The following is a 17,700-nucleotide window of genomic DNA, read 5'->3' as shown; positions in this document are numbered from 1 at the left end:
TCACCTATCACCCGCCAGCTTGTGCTCCTCCCCTCCCCTCTACCTTCTCATTCTGGCCTTTTCCCCCTTCTAGACCTGATGAGGGGTCAGAGCTTGAAGTGCTGACTGTTTATTCCCCTCCAGAAATGCTGCTTAACTTGTTGAGTTCATGCAGTATTTTGTATGTGTTAGCTCCAGAATCCACCTGCAGAATCTCTTATGTTTGTAAATAATATGGAAAACTTGAGTTGTAGTGTCCTTTGAAGGTGAGTCTGTAGGGCAAGAGAAGCAGGATGTTACTGACTGGGGTTTAAGCAAGGTCAATTCTGGCACCAGCTGTTTGCTTTTCCCTCTGATTGCAAATTGTTGTGCTGTACTGAAGAGAGAGTTCAATAGGAATTTTTCGTAACATGTATCTCCCAACTGTGGACCTGTGTGTTGTATATTTGCAGGTTCCTGATCACAGTGGTCTTTTCAACGTGGTGTTTGCTGATCTGGAAGAGCATAGAGCGAAGGCTGGGGGAGTGGGACAACTGCTCTTTGAAATGTGCAAAGGTGTCCAAAATACCTTCCACTCATGTGCAGCCAGGGTAATGTATTAACTTGTGTTGTTCTACGTACGTCTTATTTTCCTACAAAATACACGTCAAGTACATCTCCATTCCATTAGTTTCAGATTTATTTATTATGCAGTTTGTACATGGAAACATACAGTGAAATGCATCACTTGCATGAACCAATGCTGCCTAAGGATGTGTTGGGGCAGCCCGCGTGTTGTCACAAATTCTGGTGCCACCACATTCAGCAGAGCAACACAAGCAGCAACTGCGAAGCAAGTGTCTTCCACACCCACCCACCTACCCTCTCTCATAGAGACAGGCCTCCAACTCCAGGAGAGTCCACCTCTGGGCCTCTAGTCCTTGGGCCTGGACTCTCAGACTCACAGACAATGGGCTAGTCCCTGGTCTAGACTCACAGACATCAGACTCCTGACCTCTGGACAAGCTGATCTGGAGCTTTGACTTTCGGGCCTCTACCTCCAGACTCACCAACTTTGGTCTTTGACTCGGACCTGCCAACTTTTGGACTTTTGACAGTTTGGTTTTACTGTGTGAACTTCAACCTCTGGGTGTCAACCCCAAGACTTGCAGATCAAAGGTTTGACCTTCTGGCCTTGACCTCCGACCTGATGACCAGGAGGGGTGGTCACCGGCCCTCGTGACTCCCACCTGTATGTCCAATATACGTTACAGCATCCAATTAATCTACCAGGCCATGGATCCTTGGCCTGTGGGACGAAACAGAAGCACCTGGGGGAAATCCACATCGTCACAGAGAAAGCTTGCAAGTGCCCAAGGTCAGGATCGAATCGGGGTCACTGGAGTTGTGTAACGGCACAAACTGCTGCTCACTGTGCCACCCCTAGGCCTTTATTTATCCTTAACACTTGGGTACTTGAGTAGTTTTGTGCCCCTAATCTAAGAAAAGATGCGCTGGCATTGGAGAGGGTCCAGAGGAGGTTCATGAGAACGATCCCAGGAATGTAAAAGGAAACGGGAATGTATGAGGAGCATTTGCTGCCTCTGAGCCTGTATTCATTGGGGTTTAGAAGAATTGGGGGGGGGACAGTCTCATTGAAACCTATTGAGTAGTGAAAGGCCTCGTTAGAGTGTATGTGGAGAGGATGTTTCCTACAGTGCAGGGGTTCCAAGCCTTTTCTATGCCATGGACCAATACCATGAAGCAAGGAGTTGTGGACCTCAGGGTGCAACACCCTTTGAAAGTGGGTGAGTGTAGGACCAGAGGGCACTGCCTTAAATAGAAGCACGTCCCTTTTGAACAGATATTCTTTAGCCAGAGGAAATTAATTGTTACACAGGGCTGTAGAGGCCAAGTCATTGAGCATACTTAAAATGGAGGTTGATAGGTTCTTGATTAGTCAGGGTGTCAAAGTTACAAGGAGAAGGCAGGAAAATGGGGTTGAGAGGGATTATAAATCAAAAGTTCAAATTTAGCGTCAGTACATACGTGTCACCACATACAATCCTGAGATTCTTTTACTGCAGGCATACTTAGAACAGTAACTGTAAACAGGGTCAATGAACAACAAACAGTGCAAATACAAATATAAATAAATAGCAATAAATTACAGGATAAAGAGTCCTTAAAGTGAGACCATCAGTTGTGGGAATACCAGAAGAAGAATGAGTGTAGCTATCTCCTTTTGTTCAAGAGCCTGACGGTTGAGGGGTAGTAACTGTTCTTGAACTTGGTGGTGTCAATCCTGAGGCTCCTATACCTTCTCCCTGATGACAGCAGCGAGAAAAGAGTATGGCCTGGGTGGTGAGATCTTTGATGGATGCTTCTTCTCTACAGCAACGTTTCATGTAGAAACCCTGGAACATCTGGACAGCAAAGCAATGATGAAATGGTGGAGCGAGCTGAATGACCTAATTCCGCTCCTATGTCTTATCACCCACACACCTGAAGAAGTTGTGAGGACAGCCACAAGCATTGCCACACTTCGGGCCCACAAATCACCAAGCCTAACCAGTGAGAGCAAGAGCAGTTTTGTGGCTGGGTATCTTGTAGTGAGTAATTCAATTCCCTCTTCCCAGCTGGAATGCACCGTCCCCATCATACTAGTGTAGCTGCCCAGGGAAAGAGATGCCAGGGACATTGTAGGAGAGAGCTCAAGTCTGTGCTGTGTTTGGGGCTGGCCCCTCCCATTGATTCTGCCCTCTAGTGCTTGCTCGGTGGAAGACGAGTTGGATTGTGTTCGTCTGTGGCTGCATGATGAACTGCTGTACCATCAGTCCACAGGCCATAATACTCAGGCACCTGGGCTACATATATAATACTTGGTGACTGTATGATTTTCTACTTTGGCTGCTATATGTGCTGTGATTGACTGTCGGTGCTGTGTTTTGCACCTTGGCCCCAGAGGTACGCTATTTTGTTTGGTTGTATTCATGTGTATAATTCATGATAATTAAATTTGAATGTGAAACAGTTATTTAGAGATACACGGCAGTGTGGGCCTTTCTGGGCCTCTGAGCAGCCCTAGCCTAGTAAGACCATAAGATATAGGAATTCCAGTGAATACAGGCCCAGAGCCATCAAATGGTCTTCGGATGACAAGTCGTTTAATCCTGGAATCATTTTTGTTAACCTCCTTTGAACGCTGTCCAGTTTCACAATTTCACAATGAACAATTTACCTAACCGGTACGTCTGTGGAAGAATCTGAAGCACCCGGGTAAAATCCACACATTCCACGGGGACGATGTACAGACTCCTTACGGAAGATACCAGGATTGAACACCGAACTCTGACGCACTGAGCTGTAATAGCATCGCGCTAACCGCTACGCTTCCATGGGGCCCACTTGGACTTCCCACTTCCCTGGAGACTAGCTCATGCCAAAGAAGGTCGGCAGGATCCAGCACAGAAAAAAGTCCGAGTGACTAGTGCTGCATCATCACCACAAACATTCATTCCCGTCACACATCGTCTCACTTTGGAATGATAACACATCACGTTGAGTGTAAACCTTGGAACTCCCCCCCATGACACTGTGGGAGCACCTTCATCGGAAACACTGCGGCTGTTTCTGAATGTGGCTCAATTCTGTCAGGAGAGGCTGCGAGTGGCTGATTAACTTTCCTCTGGATAGTGATATATGTTAATTTAGCTTAGTCATGTTTTTACTTTCTGCAGCAAGTCATTTTTCATTCACAGAGCTTCATAAATCAGAGTATTGAATACAGTTTGGAGTTGGGATGTTATGTTGAAATTGCATAAGATTTTTGGTGAGGCTTAATTTGGAGTATTGTGTCCAACCTACAGGAAAAATATCAGTAAGATTGAAAGAGTACAGGAAAAATTTACAAGGATGTTGCTGGGACTTGAGGACCTGAGTTAAGGGAAGGTTTGAATATGTTAGGAGTTTGTTCCCCGGAGTGTAGGAGAATAAGGGACAATTTGATAGAGGTATACAAAATTATGAAGGGTATCGATAGGTTAAATGTAATCAGACTTTTTCCACTGAGGTTGGGTGGAACTGCAACTAGAGGTTATGGGTTAAAGGTGAAAGGTGGAATGTTTAAAGGGAACATGAGGAGGAACTTCTTAATTCAGAGGGTGGAGTGAGCGTGGAACGAGCTGCCAGTGGGAGTGGTGGATGTGGGTCCAATTGCAATATAGATGGGAAGTTTGGATAGGTACGAGGATGCGAGGGGAATGGAGGACTATGGTCTGGATGCGGGTTGATGGGATTAGGCATAATAATAGTTTGGACTAGATGGGCTGAAGGGTCCTTTTCTGTGCTTTAGTGTTCTGTGGTTCAATTGCTGTCTTTACAGTGTGTGTATGCATGCCTATGACAATGAACACAAAACCTGCTGCTCAGATTCCAAAGTTGCATCCAGACATCAGATCACACAATCTTTTGCTCTTGCTTCAGCCTGCTGCTGTGTCAGAGGTGCAGAGGGACAGTAACCCTGTGCTCGGTTTCTAACCAGAGTAGTTTCCCTGTTCAATATCATCCTTTTCTCAGGATCATTAAAATTAATGATGACGTTATCTCATTCAACTCTGGCACTTTGCTGTGTGCAAATTGGCTGCCGTAGTTTCTACATTAGAATAGTACTTATATACTGCAAAAAATACCAGCGATATTTGAGATGTAATTGAACAGATTTTCTTCAGATATATTTGGTATTATTTCTTTTAATTGATTGTTATTAAAGTAGTCTATTATTGAAGTACATATACATCACCACATAAGCCATATGGGACGCACGCCAACGCAGTGGTTAGCATGACACTATCACAACTCGGGGAATCAGAGTTCAGAGTTCATCTCTGGTGCCCTCTTAAGCAAGTTTGTACGTTCCTTTGTGTGTGTGCGTGGATTTCCTCCGGGTGTTCTGGTTTCCTCCTACAGTCCAAAAAACTACCGGTTAGTGGGTTAGTTGGTTATCATAAATTGTCTCATGCTTAGAATAGGGTTAAGTCAGTGTCTCAAAGGGCCAAACAGCCTGTTCAGTGCTGTCTCTCTAAATTAAAAAAATACAATGCATTTTCTTGCAGGCATTCGCAGTAGAACAAAGAAATATAATTGAATTAATGAAAGACTGACAAGCCATCAATATACAAAAGAAGACAACTACAATTTAAAATAATAAGTAAATAAATACTAGTTTGTGTCTGAATCTCTAAACCTTGTTGACATTTCCTTCTCTGTAGATTCTCCCCATTATCTTCCAAAAGCTGGGGCCCATTACAGAGACCAGTGTTGCACTCCCGTGGGATGCAGTTCGGGAAGCAGTTGGTCACATGGCCAAGTCGTGTGTCACCTACATCCACAAAGAGCACTTTGACATTCTCTGGAACTGTTTAAAAGTAAGTGTTTACAGGTAAAACAAGATTTGCAAATAAGGTGGTCACCACTGTCATTAGGATTTCTCTTCTGTTGAGTGCCCTCATGTACCAGACCAGCATTTTCCAAATTAAAGAACGATCCCTTTGAGGTCATTAAATTGATCCAAGGAAACAACAGGAGGGATTTTTTCCTCTGGCTGTGGAGTTTATTTAGCAGTTTATTCAGTTACTACATTATTTCAAACCCGTTATTGTTCAAAGCTGTGGAGTTTACTCATTTTAGCCATGAGCTATAGAAGCCGAATTAGGCCATTTAGCCCATCATGTCTGGTCCGTCATTAATCCTGGCTGATTTATTATCCTTCTCTGCCCCATTCTCCTCCCTTCTCCTGGAATCTTTGACATCCTGACTGATCAAGAACCTATCAGCCTCTGCTTTATATATGTCCAATGACTTGGCCTCAACAGCCATCTATGGCAACGAATCCTAGATTTGCTGCCATCTGGCTGAAGAAATCACTCCCAGTGTCTGTACTAAAAGGATGTCCCTCTCTTCTGAGACTGCGTCCTCTGGTCCTAGACTTTTCCACTATTGGAAACATCCTCTCCACACCAACTCTATCTAGGCCTTTTAATGAGAACCCCTCCCCACTCCTCATCCTTCTGAATTTCAGCGAGTACAGGCCCAGAGCCATCAAATACTCCTCTCACATTAACTTTGTCATTCCCAGGATAATTCACATGAAACAACACACATAATAGTTGCTGCCTGGCCTGCTGCGTTCACCAGCAACTTTTATGTGTGTTGCTTGAAATTCCAGCATCTGCAGATTTCCTCGTGTTTGCGTTTATAATTCGCGTGAGCCTCCTTGGGACCCTCCAATGCTAGCACACCCTTTCTTAGATAAATGGTCTAAAACGCTGCACAATACTGCAAATGCAGTCTGACCAATACCTTATGAAGCCTCATCATTACTTTTATATCCTTGTTTTTATATTCTAGTCCTCTTGAAATGAAGCCAGCTGGTGGTGTACTGGCACCAGCGCTGGACTTCGGAGCGAAGGCTCCAGAGTTTGAATCCAGCCGGCTCCCTTGCACACAACAGGAATTCTGCAGATGCTGGAAATTCAAGCAACACACATAAAAGTTGCTGGTGAACGCCTACGCCACCAGCCGGCTTCATTTCAAGAGGACTAGAATATAAAAACAAGGATATAAAAGTAATGATGAGGCTTCATAAGGTATTGGTCAGACTGCATTTGCAGTATTGTGCAGCGTTTTAGACCACTTATCTAAGAAAGGATGTGCTAGCATTGGAGGGTCCCAAGGAGGTTCACGCGAATTATAAACTCAAGCACGAGGAAATCTGCAGATGCTGGAATTTCAAGCAACACACATAAAAGTTGCTGGTGAACGCAGCAGGCCAGACAGCATCTCTAGGAAGAGGTGCAGTCGACGTTTCAGGCCGAGACCCTTCGTTTTCCATCCGTGCTGGGTTGAGCATCGAGCTAGCAACTCGGCCTCGTAAAAATAAGAAAGCCTGCTAAAAAAAAATGCCATCATGATGGCATCCCGATGACTCCAGTTGGAGTTAAGGGCTTTCTTCTTCTTCCTCCTCTTGAAATGAAGTATAACATTGCATTTGCCTTCCTCACCAACTCAACCTGTAACTTAAACTTTAGGGAATCCCGCTCAAGGACTTCTGAGTCTCTTCACCTCTGATTTTTCAATTTTCTCCCTGTCTGGAAAATAGTCTACACCTTTATATCTTCTAGGAAGTGCATGATCATACACTTCCCTACACTATATCTGCCACTTCTTTGACCGTTCTTCCAATCTGTCCAAGTTTTCTGCAGACTCTCTACTTCCTCATAACCACCTATCCTTCCTCCACCTATCTTGAATTCATTCTACTCTTCCATTTGCTTTTCTCCCTGCATCTCAAGCTCTGCCACTTCCCAGATTTGGTTTTTAAAATCCTTTTCTCTTAATCCATGGCTGGGCCCCCAAATCGGTGACATGGTGCTGATTTTAATTTGTTATTTTGTGGGTTTGACCACTGATGAGGGTGTTGCAGTTATACCAGCTGCTGATGTCATTGTCCTATTTCATAAATCTCTGGAATGGAACAGTCCGATATTCTCTCCACTGCAAGGTTGTTGCCAGGTCTGAGTTATAGGGACCATCCCTTCCCACTCTGCTCTACCATCCCCCTCACCCCTCTCCCCTCTCCACCATCTCTCCTCTCCACCATCTCTCCCCTCCTCCTACCATTTCCCACTCTCCTCTCATCCCACCCTCCCATATTCCCCACTTTCAAGAGGGATCTAGGAATACAGATCCTTAATTCCTTGAAAGTGGCATCATGGGTAGATAGGGTTTTAAAGAAAGCTTTTGGCACATTGACCTTCATAAATCAAGTATTGAGTACAGAAGTTGAGTGTTATGAGGAGTATAGATAAGGGAAATGTAAGCAGGCTTTTTCCACCTGATTAGATTAGAGCTGGAGGTCATTGAGTAATGGTGAAAGGTGAAATGCTAAAGGGAACATGAAGACTAATATCTTCACTCAGAGGGTGGTGGGAGTGTGGAATAAGCTGCCAGTAGAAGTTTTGGATGCAGCTTTGATTTCAACATTTAAGAGAAATTTGGATAGGTACGTGGAGGTCTGTGGTCTGGCTGCAGGTTGATGGGATTAGGTAGAATAATAGTTGGGCAGAGACGTGATGAGATGAAGGGTCTGCTTCAGTGCGGTAGTGCTCTGAGACTATGGACTATGCAGGGCTGAGGGAATGCTGTGGTGCCAGTGTCTCTGCTGTCCGCTGGATTTAAGGGATAATTTTGCAGAATTCTGCTAAAGAGCTGCAGCGCCCTCCCTAATGTTGTGGCCAAGTTTGTCCCTTTGCAAGCATCGCCAGAGGGCTTGCCAAAATACTGTTTGGGTATTGTTTGGAAGATGTTGCGCTGTACTAGCCATGCAACAAGCTTTGTCTTGACAACCATTCCTTCAGTGTCAACAAAATGATAGAGCTGGTCATGACCTCAGGAAGAGGGGTGGTGCACATGACCCTTTCTACGTCAAAGCTTCAAGTTCCCAGGTGTGACCATCACTAACAGTCTGTCCTAGTCAAACCACATAGACACCATGGCCAAGATAACTCACCAATATCTTTGATATTTGGCATGTCCCTGACAACCTTTACCATGCACCATAGAAAGCATTCTGCCTGGATGCTTCACAGTAACGTATGGTAACTTCTCTGCCTGTGACCACAAGAATCTGCAGAGTGTTGGACACAGCTCAGTGCGTCAGAGGAACCAGCCTCCCCTCCATGGACTCTGTATACACTCTCACTGTCTTTCAGGGTTTTGTATTATCTGTGTGATGGAAGAGGGGAGAACAAAAATGTCTGGGGTGGGAGGGGTCTTTGATTATGCTGGCTGCTTTACTGAGTTCAAAGTTCAAGTAAATTTACAGTGAAAGTGTAGACACAGGCCATGGAGGGGACGCTGGTTCCTCTGATGCACTAAGCGGTACACAAGACAAGTTTTTCACTGTACCTCAGTATGTGTGACAATAATAAACCAATACTAAATGTGTATAAAGCATTTCAGGATACACTGGGGTTATGAAAGCTGAGTTTAAATTTATCCTTGCTTCATTGGCTTTCTTTAAATCCTTGTGTAAGAATTTGCTCTGTATCACCTAAGAGCATTGACCACAGAGGTTAATACAATATTTTTAAGTAATTTGTTTACAGTACTGTGCAAAAGCCTTGGGTACCCTAGCTATATGCCCAACACTTCTGCACAGTACTGTACATTATACACACTTCTTTACAATAAAAGAACATCACCAGGACTCAGTGGCAACTTGTTAGGTATACCTGTGATGCAAATACAGTTCTGTGCAAAAGTCTTAGGCAGACAATTGAAAATTACACTGTTCTTTGTGCTTTGAACACATTAGATTAATGTTGTTCAGAGCACAGCAATGAACGATAAGTTACACTGTGGAGGAGTATTTTCTGTAATTGTAATCTGAGCTGTGAACATTTTGTGTCATTGGCAGAGCTGTGTCCTGGGACTGAAAGACAGAGTCGACGCTGAGGAACAACAAGTCTCAGATCAAATCCACCGCTTGCTGCAGATATACCTGGTGCTGCTGGAGCATAAACAAGGCTCAAAGGTTACTCAACCCAGCAATGTCTGTGAGGTGAGTCATGTAACCAGAGACTGGCGGCTCTCTGCAGGCCCGTCAGCTAGCCTTCAAAGTGCTGAAGCTTTAGCACTGCTGGGCCGACCTTCCTCACCACCCACCCATCTGCCCCTTCCCCATTGCCTTTAACACTCAGTGCAGCCTGCAGCCATCTGATGGTCTGATGTGTTCTGAGTGTGTGCAAGCCTCTGCAAACAAATAATCTGTCACCCCTTCACCTTTCTCTACAACCTGCTACCCCCAGTGCAGAAGGATAAGTCTGACCTCAGAAAGCTTCGGCAGTAACTCCTGCAGAAAAACCTGGAGCTGGAGTCCCTAAGGCAGTTCTGTGTTGAGTTCAACACTGTCTGGCAACTTCTGTGATGCAGCTGGTGCCGAATTGTATTGATCTCTGCCTTTCCTATCTTTCTTTCTTTCTTTATTAATCTTTTTATTGATTTAAAAAGAGCATATATACAAACAAGAGGAGAATTATCTCAAATATATATAACAATAACAATGCAAATAGAAAGTGAAAGAGACGTTATCAAAATCATACATAGTATTAAGCTAATATGTAGTATATAATAAAAAAGAAGACAACTAATTCTCCTCTTATCAATTCATAAAGAGAGGAAAAAAAACTTCAAATTTTTAAAATAAGGGAAAAAAAACTTCACTACACTGTATGGAAAAAAAGGACTGGGCAGTCCATTCTGAGAAAATGTCCCAAAAAAAAGGACAGACTTTCTGATCAAGTCTAAAACTTTGAAAAAAAAAAATTGGAAGACTAATAAATCAAATCAAATGAAAATATTGAATAAAAGGTTGCCAGATTTGTTCAAATTTAAAGGATGTATCAAATGTTGGACTTCTTAATTTCTCTAAACTTAAACAGGACATAATGGAGGAGAGCCAATAAAAGACTGCAGGTGGATTAGAATGCTTCCACTTCAATAAAATGGCTCTCCTAGCCAATAAAGTTGAAAAGGCTATCATATGTTGAGTGGAAACAGGAGTATTTCCTGCTTCCGATGGGATAATCCCAAAGATTGCCGTAAGTAAATTAGGTTGTAGGTCCAGATCCAAGACTTTTGATAGTGTTTTAAAAACATCTCTCCAAAAATTATCTAGCTTTATGCAAGACCAAAACATATGAGTTAAAGTGGCCACCTCAATATTACATCTGTCACAAATACGATTGATATTGGAAAAAATACGTGCTAGTTTATCCTTTGACACATGGGCCAGTGCACTACCTTGAACTGTATCAAGGAATGTCGGGCACAAATAGATGAGTTGTTAACCGAATAAAAAATTTTACTCCATTGATTATCTGAAAAAGACTCTTGAAATTCCAATTCCCAAGCACGTTTAATTTTATCGTTAGATATCATTCGTAAATTCAATAACCGTTTATAAATTATAGCTATCAACCCTTTTTGAAATGGTTTAAACTGAAAGAGAGCATCTGTCATATTAGGCAGATAAGCAGAAGGGTAATTTGGCAGCAAACCACGTAAAAAATTTCTAATTTGTAAATATCTAAAAAAGTGTACATTAGATAAATCATATTTATCCACGAACTAAGAAAAAGACATCAAACAATCTCCTAAAAACAAATCTGAAAAAGTTGTTTTTCCTTTGGTTTTCCAAATTAAAAAGGCCTTATCCAAAATCGATGGTTTAAAAAAATAATTGAAATGGATATTACTAGAAAGAACAAAATTAACTCAAAAAAATTCATGAAACTGTAACCAAATTCTTAATGTATGTTTAATAACGGGATTAAACTCTTGTCTACTAATCCTAGAAAACAAAAAGGGAAGAGGAGCTCCCAGTAAAGAGACCAAAGAGAACCCCTTCGCCGAGTTTTCCTCCAAATCCAACCATGAAGGACATTCATGTATGTCTGAATAGTGAATCCAAAAAGTAATATATCAAATATTAATTGCCCAATAATACATTCTAAAATTTGGCAAAGCCATACCACTGTCCTTTTTTAATTTCTGCAATAAGGGTTTACTCAATCTAGGATTTTTATTATTCCAAATATAAAATAAGATTATAGAGTCTATTCTGTCAAAGAACGTTTTAGGAACAAAGGAAAGAACTGCCTGAAATATATATAAGAATTTATATAAGAACTACCTTACATAAATTCTATCTTATATATATAATATATATAAGAACTATCATTTTAATAGCATTAATTTGATTTATTAATGATAATGTCATAGGTGACCATTTAGAAAGCATTTGTAATCAATTAATGGGAGAAAATTATATTTATACAGGTCCTTAAAATTTTTAGTAATTTTAATACCAAGATGAGTAAAGTAATTTTTAGCAATACTAAAGGGTAGTTGATGATATTGATCTAAGTAATTATTAATGGGAAGTAACTCACTTTTATGTAAATTTAATTTATATCCAGGAAAAAACTACTGAATTCAGAAAATATAGGTAACATAGGAACAGATGTCCTAGGATCTGAAATATAAACTAACAGGTTATTTGCATACAACAAAACCTTGTGTACTTTGTCCCCTCTCTTAATACTCTGAACAGTATTGGAATCTCTAAGAGCAATAGCAAGGGGCTGCCTTTCCTTTAATAGTGGTTAGTGTAACGTCATTACAGCACCAGCAACACAGGTTCAACTCCTGCTGCATTCTGTAAGGAATTTGTTCTCCCTGTGACTGTGTGGGCTTCCTCTTGGTGTTCTGGTCCTCCCGTATTCCAAAGAATATGAGATAGTTGGTTAATTGGTCACGTGGGCGTAATTGGGCTCAATCTGGAAGGCTTGTTTCTGTGCCGTAACTCTAAATAAATAAGAATGAAGCCTCCGTGCGTACTGTTCACTCACTTCGTACTCGCGTCTTCTGGCTTCACCTTGCAGACCCTGGTGCAGATGCTGCAGAGCTCGCAGATGGACTTGCCTTGCCGTAGGACTCTGCTGAAGGGTGTCTCCACTCTGCTGACAGCTCAGAACATCTCTCTCCCGAAAGTGCTGACTGAGGAAACTGCTAGAAAGGTATTTAATACTTGTTTCCAATCGGCAAGTACCACAGTGTGCTCTGAGTGGGATTGGTTCGAGGTTCAGGGACTGAGGTTGTTGCCCTTTGATGTATTCAGTCAGTTACTGCAAAGAAACACTCACTGTCATTGTTAAACACTGCAGTGTTTCATTTCCGCATTCTGTACTCAAGATTGTTTATTGTCATTCTTCAGTATACAAGTATAATGGGGAACGAGCTGATTGTTACTCTGGATCTGAGGCAGAATAAAAAACACAATAAATATAAATATAAAAGCAATCCTATAAAGCACTATGCACAGGGTGAGGGTGGCTGAATATACAAAAGATTAGTTCATATACATAGACTGACTTTATGTATATAAAGTGATTCTCTGTACATAAGGGGATAAAATGATTCTCGGCAATCGGAGCTCTGTTAGGTAGCAATATGGCTTATGAAACCTGGGCTGCTGGAGATTTTGATCAGTCAGTCAGTTTGGGGCACACAATTGTTTTTTGAATCTATAAATATACGAGGGGTGATTGATAAGTTCGTGGCCTAAGGTAGAAGGAGTCAACTTTAGAAAATCTAGCACATTTATTTTTCCTACATTTACACACTTAGTCCAGCAGCCGTGGAGCATCCGGATCCCTTCTTTGTAGAAGTCGGTGTCTTGGACCTGCAAAAGTGGTCCACAGCAGGAGTGATTGATAAGTTTGTGGCCTAAGGTAGAAGGAGATGAGTTATTAACTTTAAACCTTCTGCATCTTCACTCAAAGAGTTGAACTGCATGTGCATGTAACGCGAGCTGTATAACTCATCTCCTTCTACAATAGGCCACGAACTTATCAATCACCCCTGCTGTGGACCATCTGGAGGTCCAAGAGGCTCATCAGCCGGGTGCTCCGGTTTCTTCCCACATTCTGGTTAGTAGGTTAATTGGTCACAAGGGTGTAATTGGGTGGTGCAGGTTTGTTGTGCTGGAAGGCCTTTTACCATGCTGTATCTCCAAATAAATAATAATATAAATAATTGCCTTTGAGAATGATGGGGCGAGTTATCTTAAATCACTGTGATCCCTCTGACAAAGACTGTGCTCCACCATTTCATCATGGCTGATTTATTTTCCCTCTCAGTCCCATTCTCCTGCTTTCTACCTGTGACCTTTGATGCCTTACAGTGATGTTGGGGAGAGAGTTCCAGAGATTAGACCCAGTGACAAGGAAAGACTGAAGTTTTGTGTACGGCTTAGCGACTGAGCCTGGTGGAACCGTTTCTTCCGACAGGAGAAGGGGCAACGGCCGGTTGTCCGTGCCTAAAACCAGTCACCTCGGGCAGATGAGGCTCGTCAGTCATGGTTGGCAGCTGCTCTAGGAGAAGGAAAACTCTGATCTTAAACCTCTGCTTCCTTGTGGTTATACTCACTCATGGGCAAAGATTTAGGGGTAATTCTCGAGGGGAAAGTCCAGAGCTGGCACCTCTAAGGCAGTCCTATGTTGAGTTCAATGCTGACTCACTCTCCCTGCGATGCTGCTGGTGCTAAACTGTATCGGTCTCTGCCGTTCCTTTAGGTTCGTCAGCTGCATAGAGAGGGGGAGGCTGGTTACATGGGCAACAGTTTGCTTTCCATATCACTTGACCCTGACCAGTGGAAGCCTTCTAGGCTCCCAGCCAGGATGGTGTGTGACTTGGAGGGGAGTTGGCAGCAAGCAGTGTTCCCTGCGGCTGTAGCCCACGCCCTGCTGGGTGGGTGAGATGGTTGGGAGGAGCTGCCAGGGAAGCCCGACTGACCTAGCTGCCATTTTCATCATGACATTAGAGGAGATCCTTTCAACCATCACTGCCTGGCTCGCCATCTTTCATACAGAACAGCATAGCGTAGGAGGTGGCCATTCAGTCCATTAACATAGCTCTTTGATAGATCCATCAGTACAGTTCCTTGTGAAACCTTGTACTGTTCCCCCTTAAATATTTCTCCAGATCAAAATAAAGATTCATGTTGAATCCGTTACCACCATCCTTCCAAGCAGTGCGTTCCACATCGCTATGTCAATATCTTTGCTTCATCTTCCCTCTGCTTTTCCTCATTGTCCTGTGTCAGCACCAGCTGTTTACTCGCCCTCCTGCTTCTTACAGTCAGTACTTTGTGTTTCTGAGAACCTCCCTCAAATTTCCTCTTAACTTTTTCTGTTTACTGGGCCCACATTTCCCCTCTCTGTCTTTGTTGCTGAAATTTCTCAGAGAGTCATAACCCAAGCCTAATACAGCACAGAAACAGGCCCTTTGGCCCATGTCGGCCATGCTGAATTATTGATCTGTCTAGTCCCATTACTTGCACCTGAACAATAGCCCTCCAAACTCCTTCTATCCATGTACCTATCAAACCTCCCTCGAATGTTGAGATTGAACCTGCTTCCACCACTTGTGCTAGCAGCTCGTTCCACACTCTCACCACCCTGTGAATGAAGAAGTTTTCCCTCATGTTCTCCTTAAACTTTCACCCTTTACCCTTAACTCATGACCTCTAGTTGTAGTCCTACCCAACCTCAGTGGAGAAAGCCTGCTTGCACTTACCTTATCTATACCCTCATAATTTTGTATGCCTCTATCCCAATCTTCCATGTTCCAAGAAATGAAGTTTGAACCTATTCCATCTTTTTTTAATTACTCAGGCCCTCAAGTACTGGCAACATCCTTATAAATTTTCTCTGCACTCTTTCAATCTTTTTGATATCTTTGGTAGGTAACCAGAACAGCACGCAATAGTTCACTCCTATGGCTCTTACAGTAAATCCCCCCTGCCACCCCTCCAAGACTTTGGCATCCTTCCAAATGTGCAGTATAGTTTCCAGAAGAACTGGGAACTATTTTTGCTACTAAATTGCTTCTTATCATCCTCAAAGCCCCACAACTATGCATCTTGCTGTGATTCTGCAGGTTCTGTGCTGGCCACCATTTCCCTGGCACCTCTTCCTTGGGTTGAGAATGAGGCAAGATGGTGCCAGTGACCAATGGTGACGTCCTGCAGACAGCTCACAAAACTGTTTGATACTTCTCTTCTTCTAAATAGACTTCTTCTGAACTGCAATTGACTGCAGCCTGTAACTTCCCTTTTAAGGATGTATTTTTGAGTCGACTAAGCGATCTGGCACCTTTGTGATCTCCTGGGGGATTTGGTGAGGATGAGAGCAGAGAGTGTGGGCATGGCCATCGCTGGTGTTGGCTGTGTCAATACCTAGTAGTGCAACATGAACCCTTAGTCATCTCCAATACTCTGCAACAAATAAAGCTTTGAGCAAGATAAGATAGTTGATGATGAGAGTGGAAATCTAATAGGTATTCAGCATAGTCTGCCTGCGTTTGACCTGTCTCCTCTTCTCGCTGCTGTAAGGCGGGAGGTCACGCCGACAGGTTTGGGAGCATTTGTTGCCCTGCACCCATTGAGCTACTGGACAGGCTTCACTCGCCTCAGTGCTGAACGGACTCCACAGCTGTGAACTCACTTTCGGGGACTCTGCAGTTCATGTTCCATGTGCTTTTTGTGTACATTTAATTTTTACTATTTGCATGATTTGATCAAGGATCATCAGTGCTGAACTGACTCTGCAGCTGTGGCCTGGATCTATCAGCACTCACCTCCGTGCTCGACTGACTACTGTGGCTGTGGCCTGGATCGATGAGTACTCACCCCCATGCTCAACTGACTCGGCAGCTGTAGCCTGCAGCCATCAGCACACACCTCAGTGCTCAACTGACTTCTGTGGCTGTGGCCTGGATCTAACAGAACTCACTGTTGGGGACATTTCAGTTTTTGTTTTTTTTAACTTTTTATTGTTTGCAAGTTTCTTTTTTTCACACATGGGTAGTTTGATGGTCTTTGCTGTGTGGGGTTTTTATTTAAATGGGTTGTACTATGTTTCGTGGCTGCCTGCGAGAAGACAAATCTCAAGCTTTTATACTATATCCTGTACTTGGAACTTCGTGAGTGTTGAGTTTACAGATTCCCACTGGTGTTAAGCACTGACAGAAAACCTTTACCTACCAACATTGCTCTTCACTCACCTCAACTTCCATCATCTTCATTTTCTGCTCTAGGTTTTGGGAAGTGGGCTTGAAAGATCCTTAATTCTGGAGTTCCTCGAGGAGCTGTTGGATATGAGTGACTTTGAACAGGTAAATTTTTGCTTTCAGGAACAGTACAACACAGTACAGGCCCTTTGGCCCACGATGTTGTGCCAACCTTTTAATCTCCCCTAAGATCAACTTAACCCCATGTATCCCACATAACCCTCCATTTTTCTATCATCCATATGCCTAAGAGTTTCTTAAGTGCCCCTACTGTATCTGCTCCACCACCACCCTTGGCAGGGCGAGCCATACATTGACTGCTCTCGGTGTAAAGAACTTACCCCTGACATCCCCCCGTTACGCCCCCTCATATTAGCCACTTCCGCCCCGGGAATAAAGCACTGCCTTTTCACTTATCTTAGTTTCTTATCATCTTCAACATCTCTATCAAGTCACCTCTCATCCTCCTTCGCTCCAAAGAGAAAAAGCATGCTTGCTCACTTGTTTGCTGATTGCTTCCTAGCTCCTCCTGCCAAGCCTGATGCAGTACGTGGAAGAGAGTTTTGCAGCTGGTGACCTCGTGGCCAAGGAGGAGATGCTGGGATTTCTGGTGAAGCTCATTCTGACCAAAGCCGAACCCCCTACGGATGGATCAATGGCCTATGAAAAGTACCCCCTCCTCTTCACGGGACAGACATGCCTGTCCACACGGTACGTGGTGGCCCCTGTCATCAGAACTTGGCTTTCCTTCCTGCTTGATGATTCACCAGAGGCAACCTTTCAGCCACTGTACCTGTGATGTTCTGAAAGGGTTCCCAGTTGCTCCTGCTCGTTGTCTTTTTCCTAGAGTTTTGAGAAGGAATGGCAGTAATCTTCTTAAGAGGCCAGTGACAGCAGCTCGTCAGAGTTTTCTGTCCTGGGCCAGTCTTTCACTTTGTCTCCAGATGTGGCCCAAAGAGTCATAGAAAAATACAGCACAGAATCAGGTCCTTCAACCCATCTAGTCTGTGCCAAACTATTTAAGCTGCCTACTCACACCAACCTGCA

The 17,700-nt window shown here is 43.3% G+C and overlaps 1 protein-coding gene across 1 annotated transcript in view; it reads left to right on the top strand.

Moving 5' to 3' along the window:
- utp20 (UTP20 small subunit processome component) overlaps window positions 1–17,700 on the top strand; it is a 183,231-nt gene that overhangs the window by 21,445 nt on the left and 144,086 nt on the right. The window contains exons 7-12 of the mRNA XM_072267366.1: window positions 432–569; window positions 5,229–5,384; window positions 9,437–9,580; window positions 12,465–12,599; window positions 16,681–16,758; window positions 17,177–17,364. Of these exons, the coding sequence (XP_072123467.1) occupies window positions 432–569; window positions 5,229–5,384; window positions 9,437–9,580; window positions 12,465–12,599; window positions 16,681–16,758; window positions 17,177–17,364 (839 nt within the window). The remainder of the gene's footprint in view (window positions 1–431; window positions 570–5,228; window positions 5,385–9,436; window positions 9,581–12,464; window positions 12,600–16,680; window positions 16,759–17,176; window positions 17,365–17,700) is intronic.

Source organism: Mobula birostris, chromosome 9 (assembly GCF_030028105.1).
Source record: "Mobula birostris isolate sMobBir1 chromosome 9, sMobBir1.hap1, whole genome shotgun sequence".
Classification (NCBI taxonomy): Eukaryota; Metazoa; Chordata; class Chondrichthyes; order Myliobatiformes; family Myliobatidae; genus Mobula; species Mobula birostris.
The sequence above is the reverse complement of the archived record's forward strand: the minus strand, read 5'-3'. Positions and strand labels throughout refer to the sequence as shown.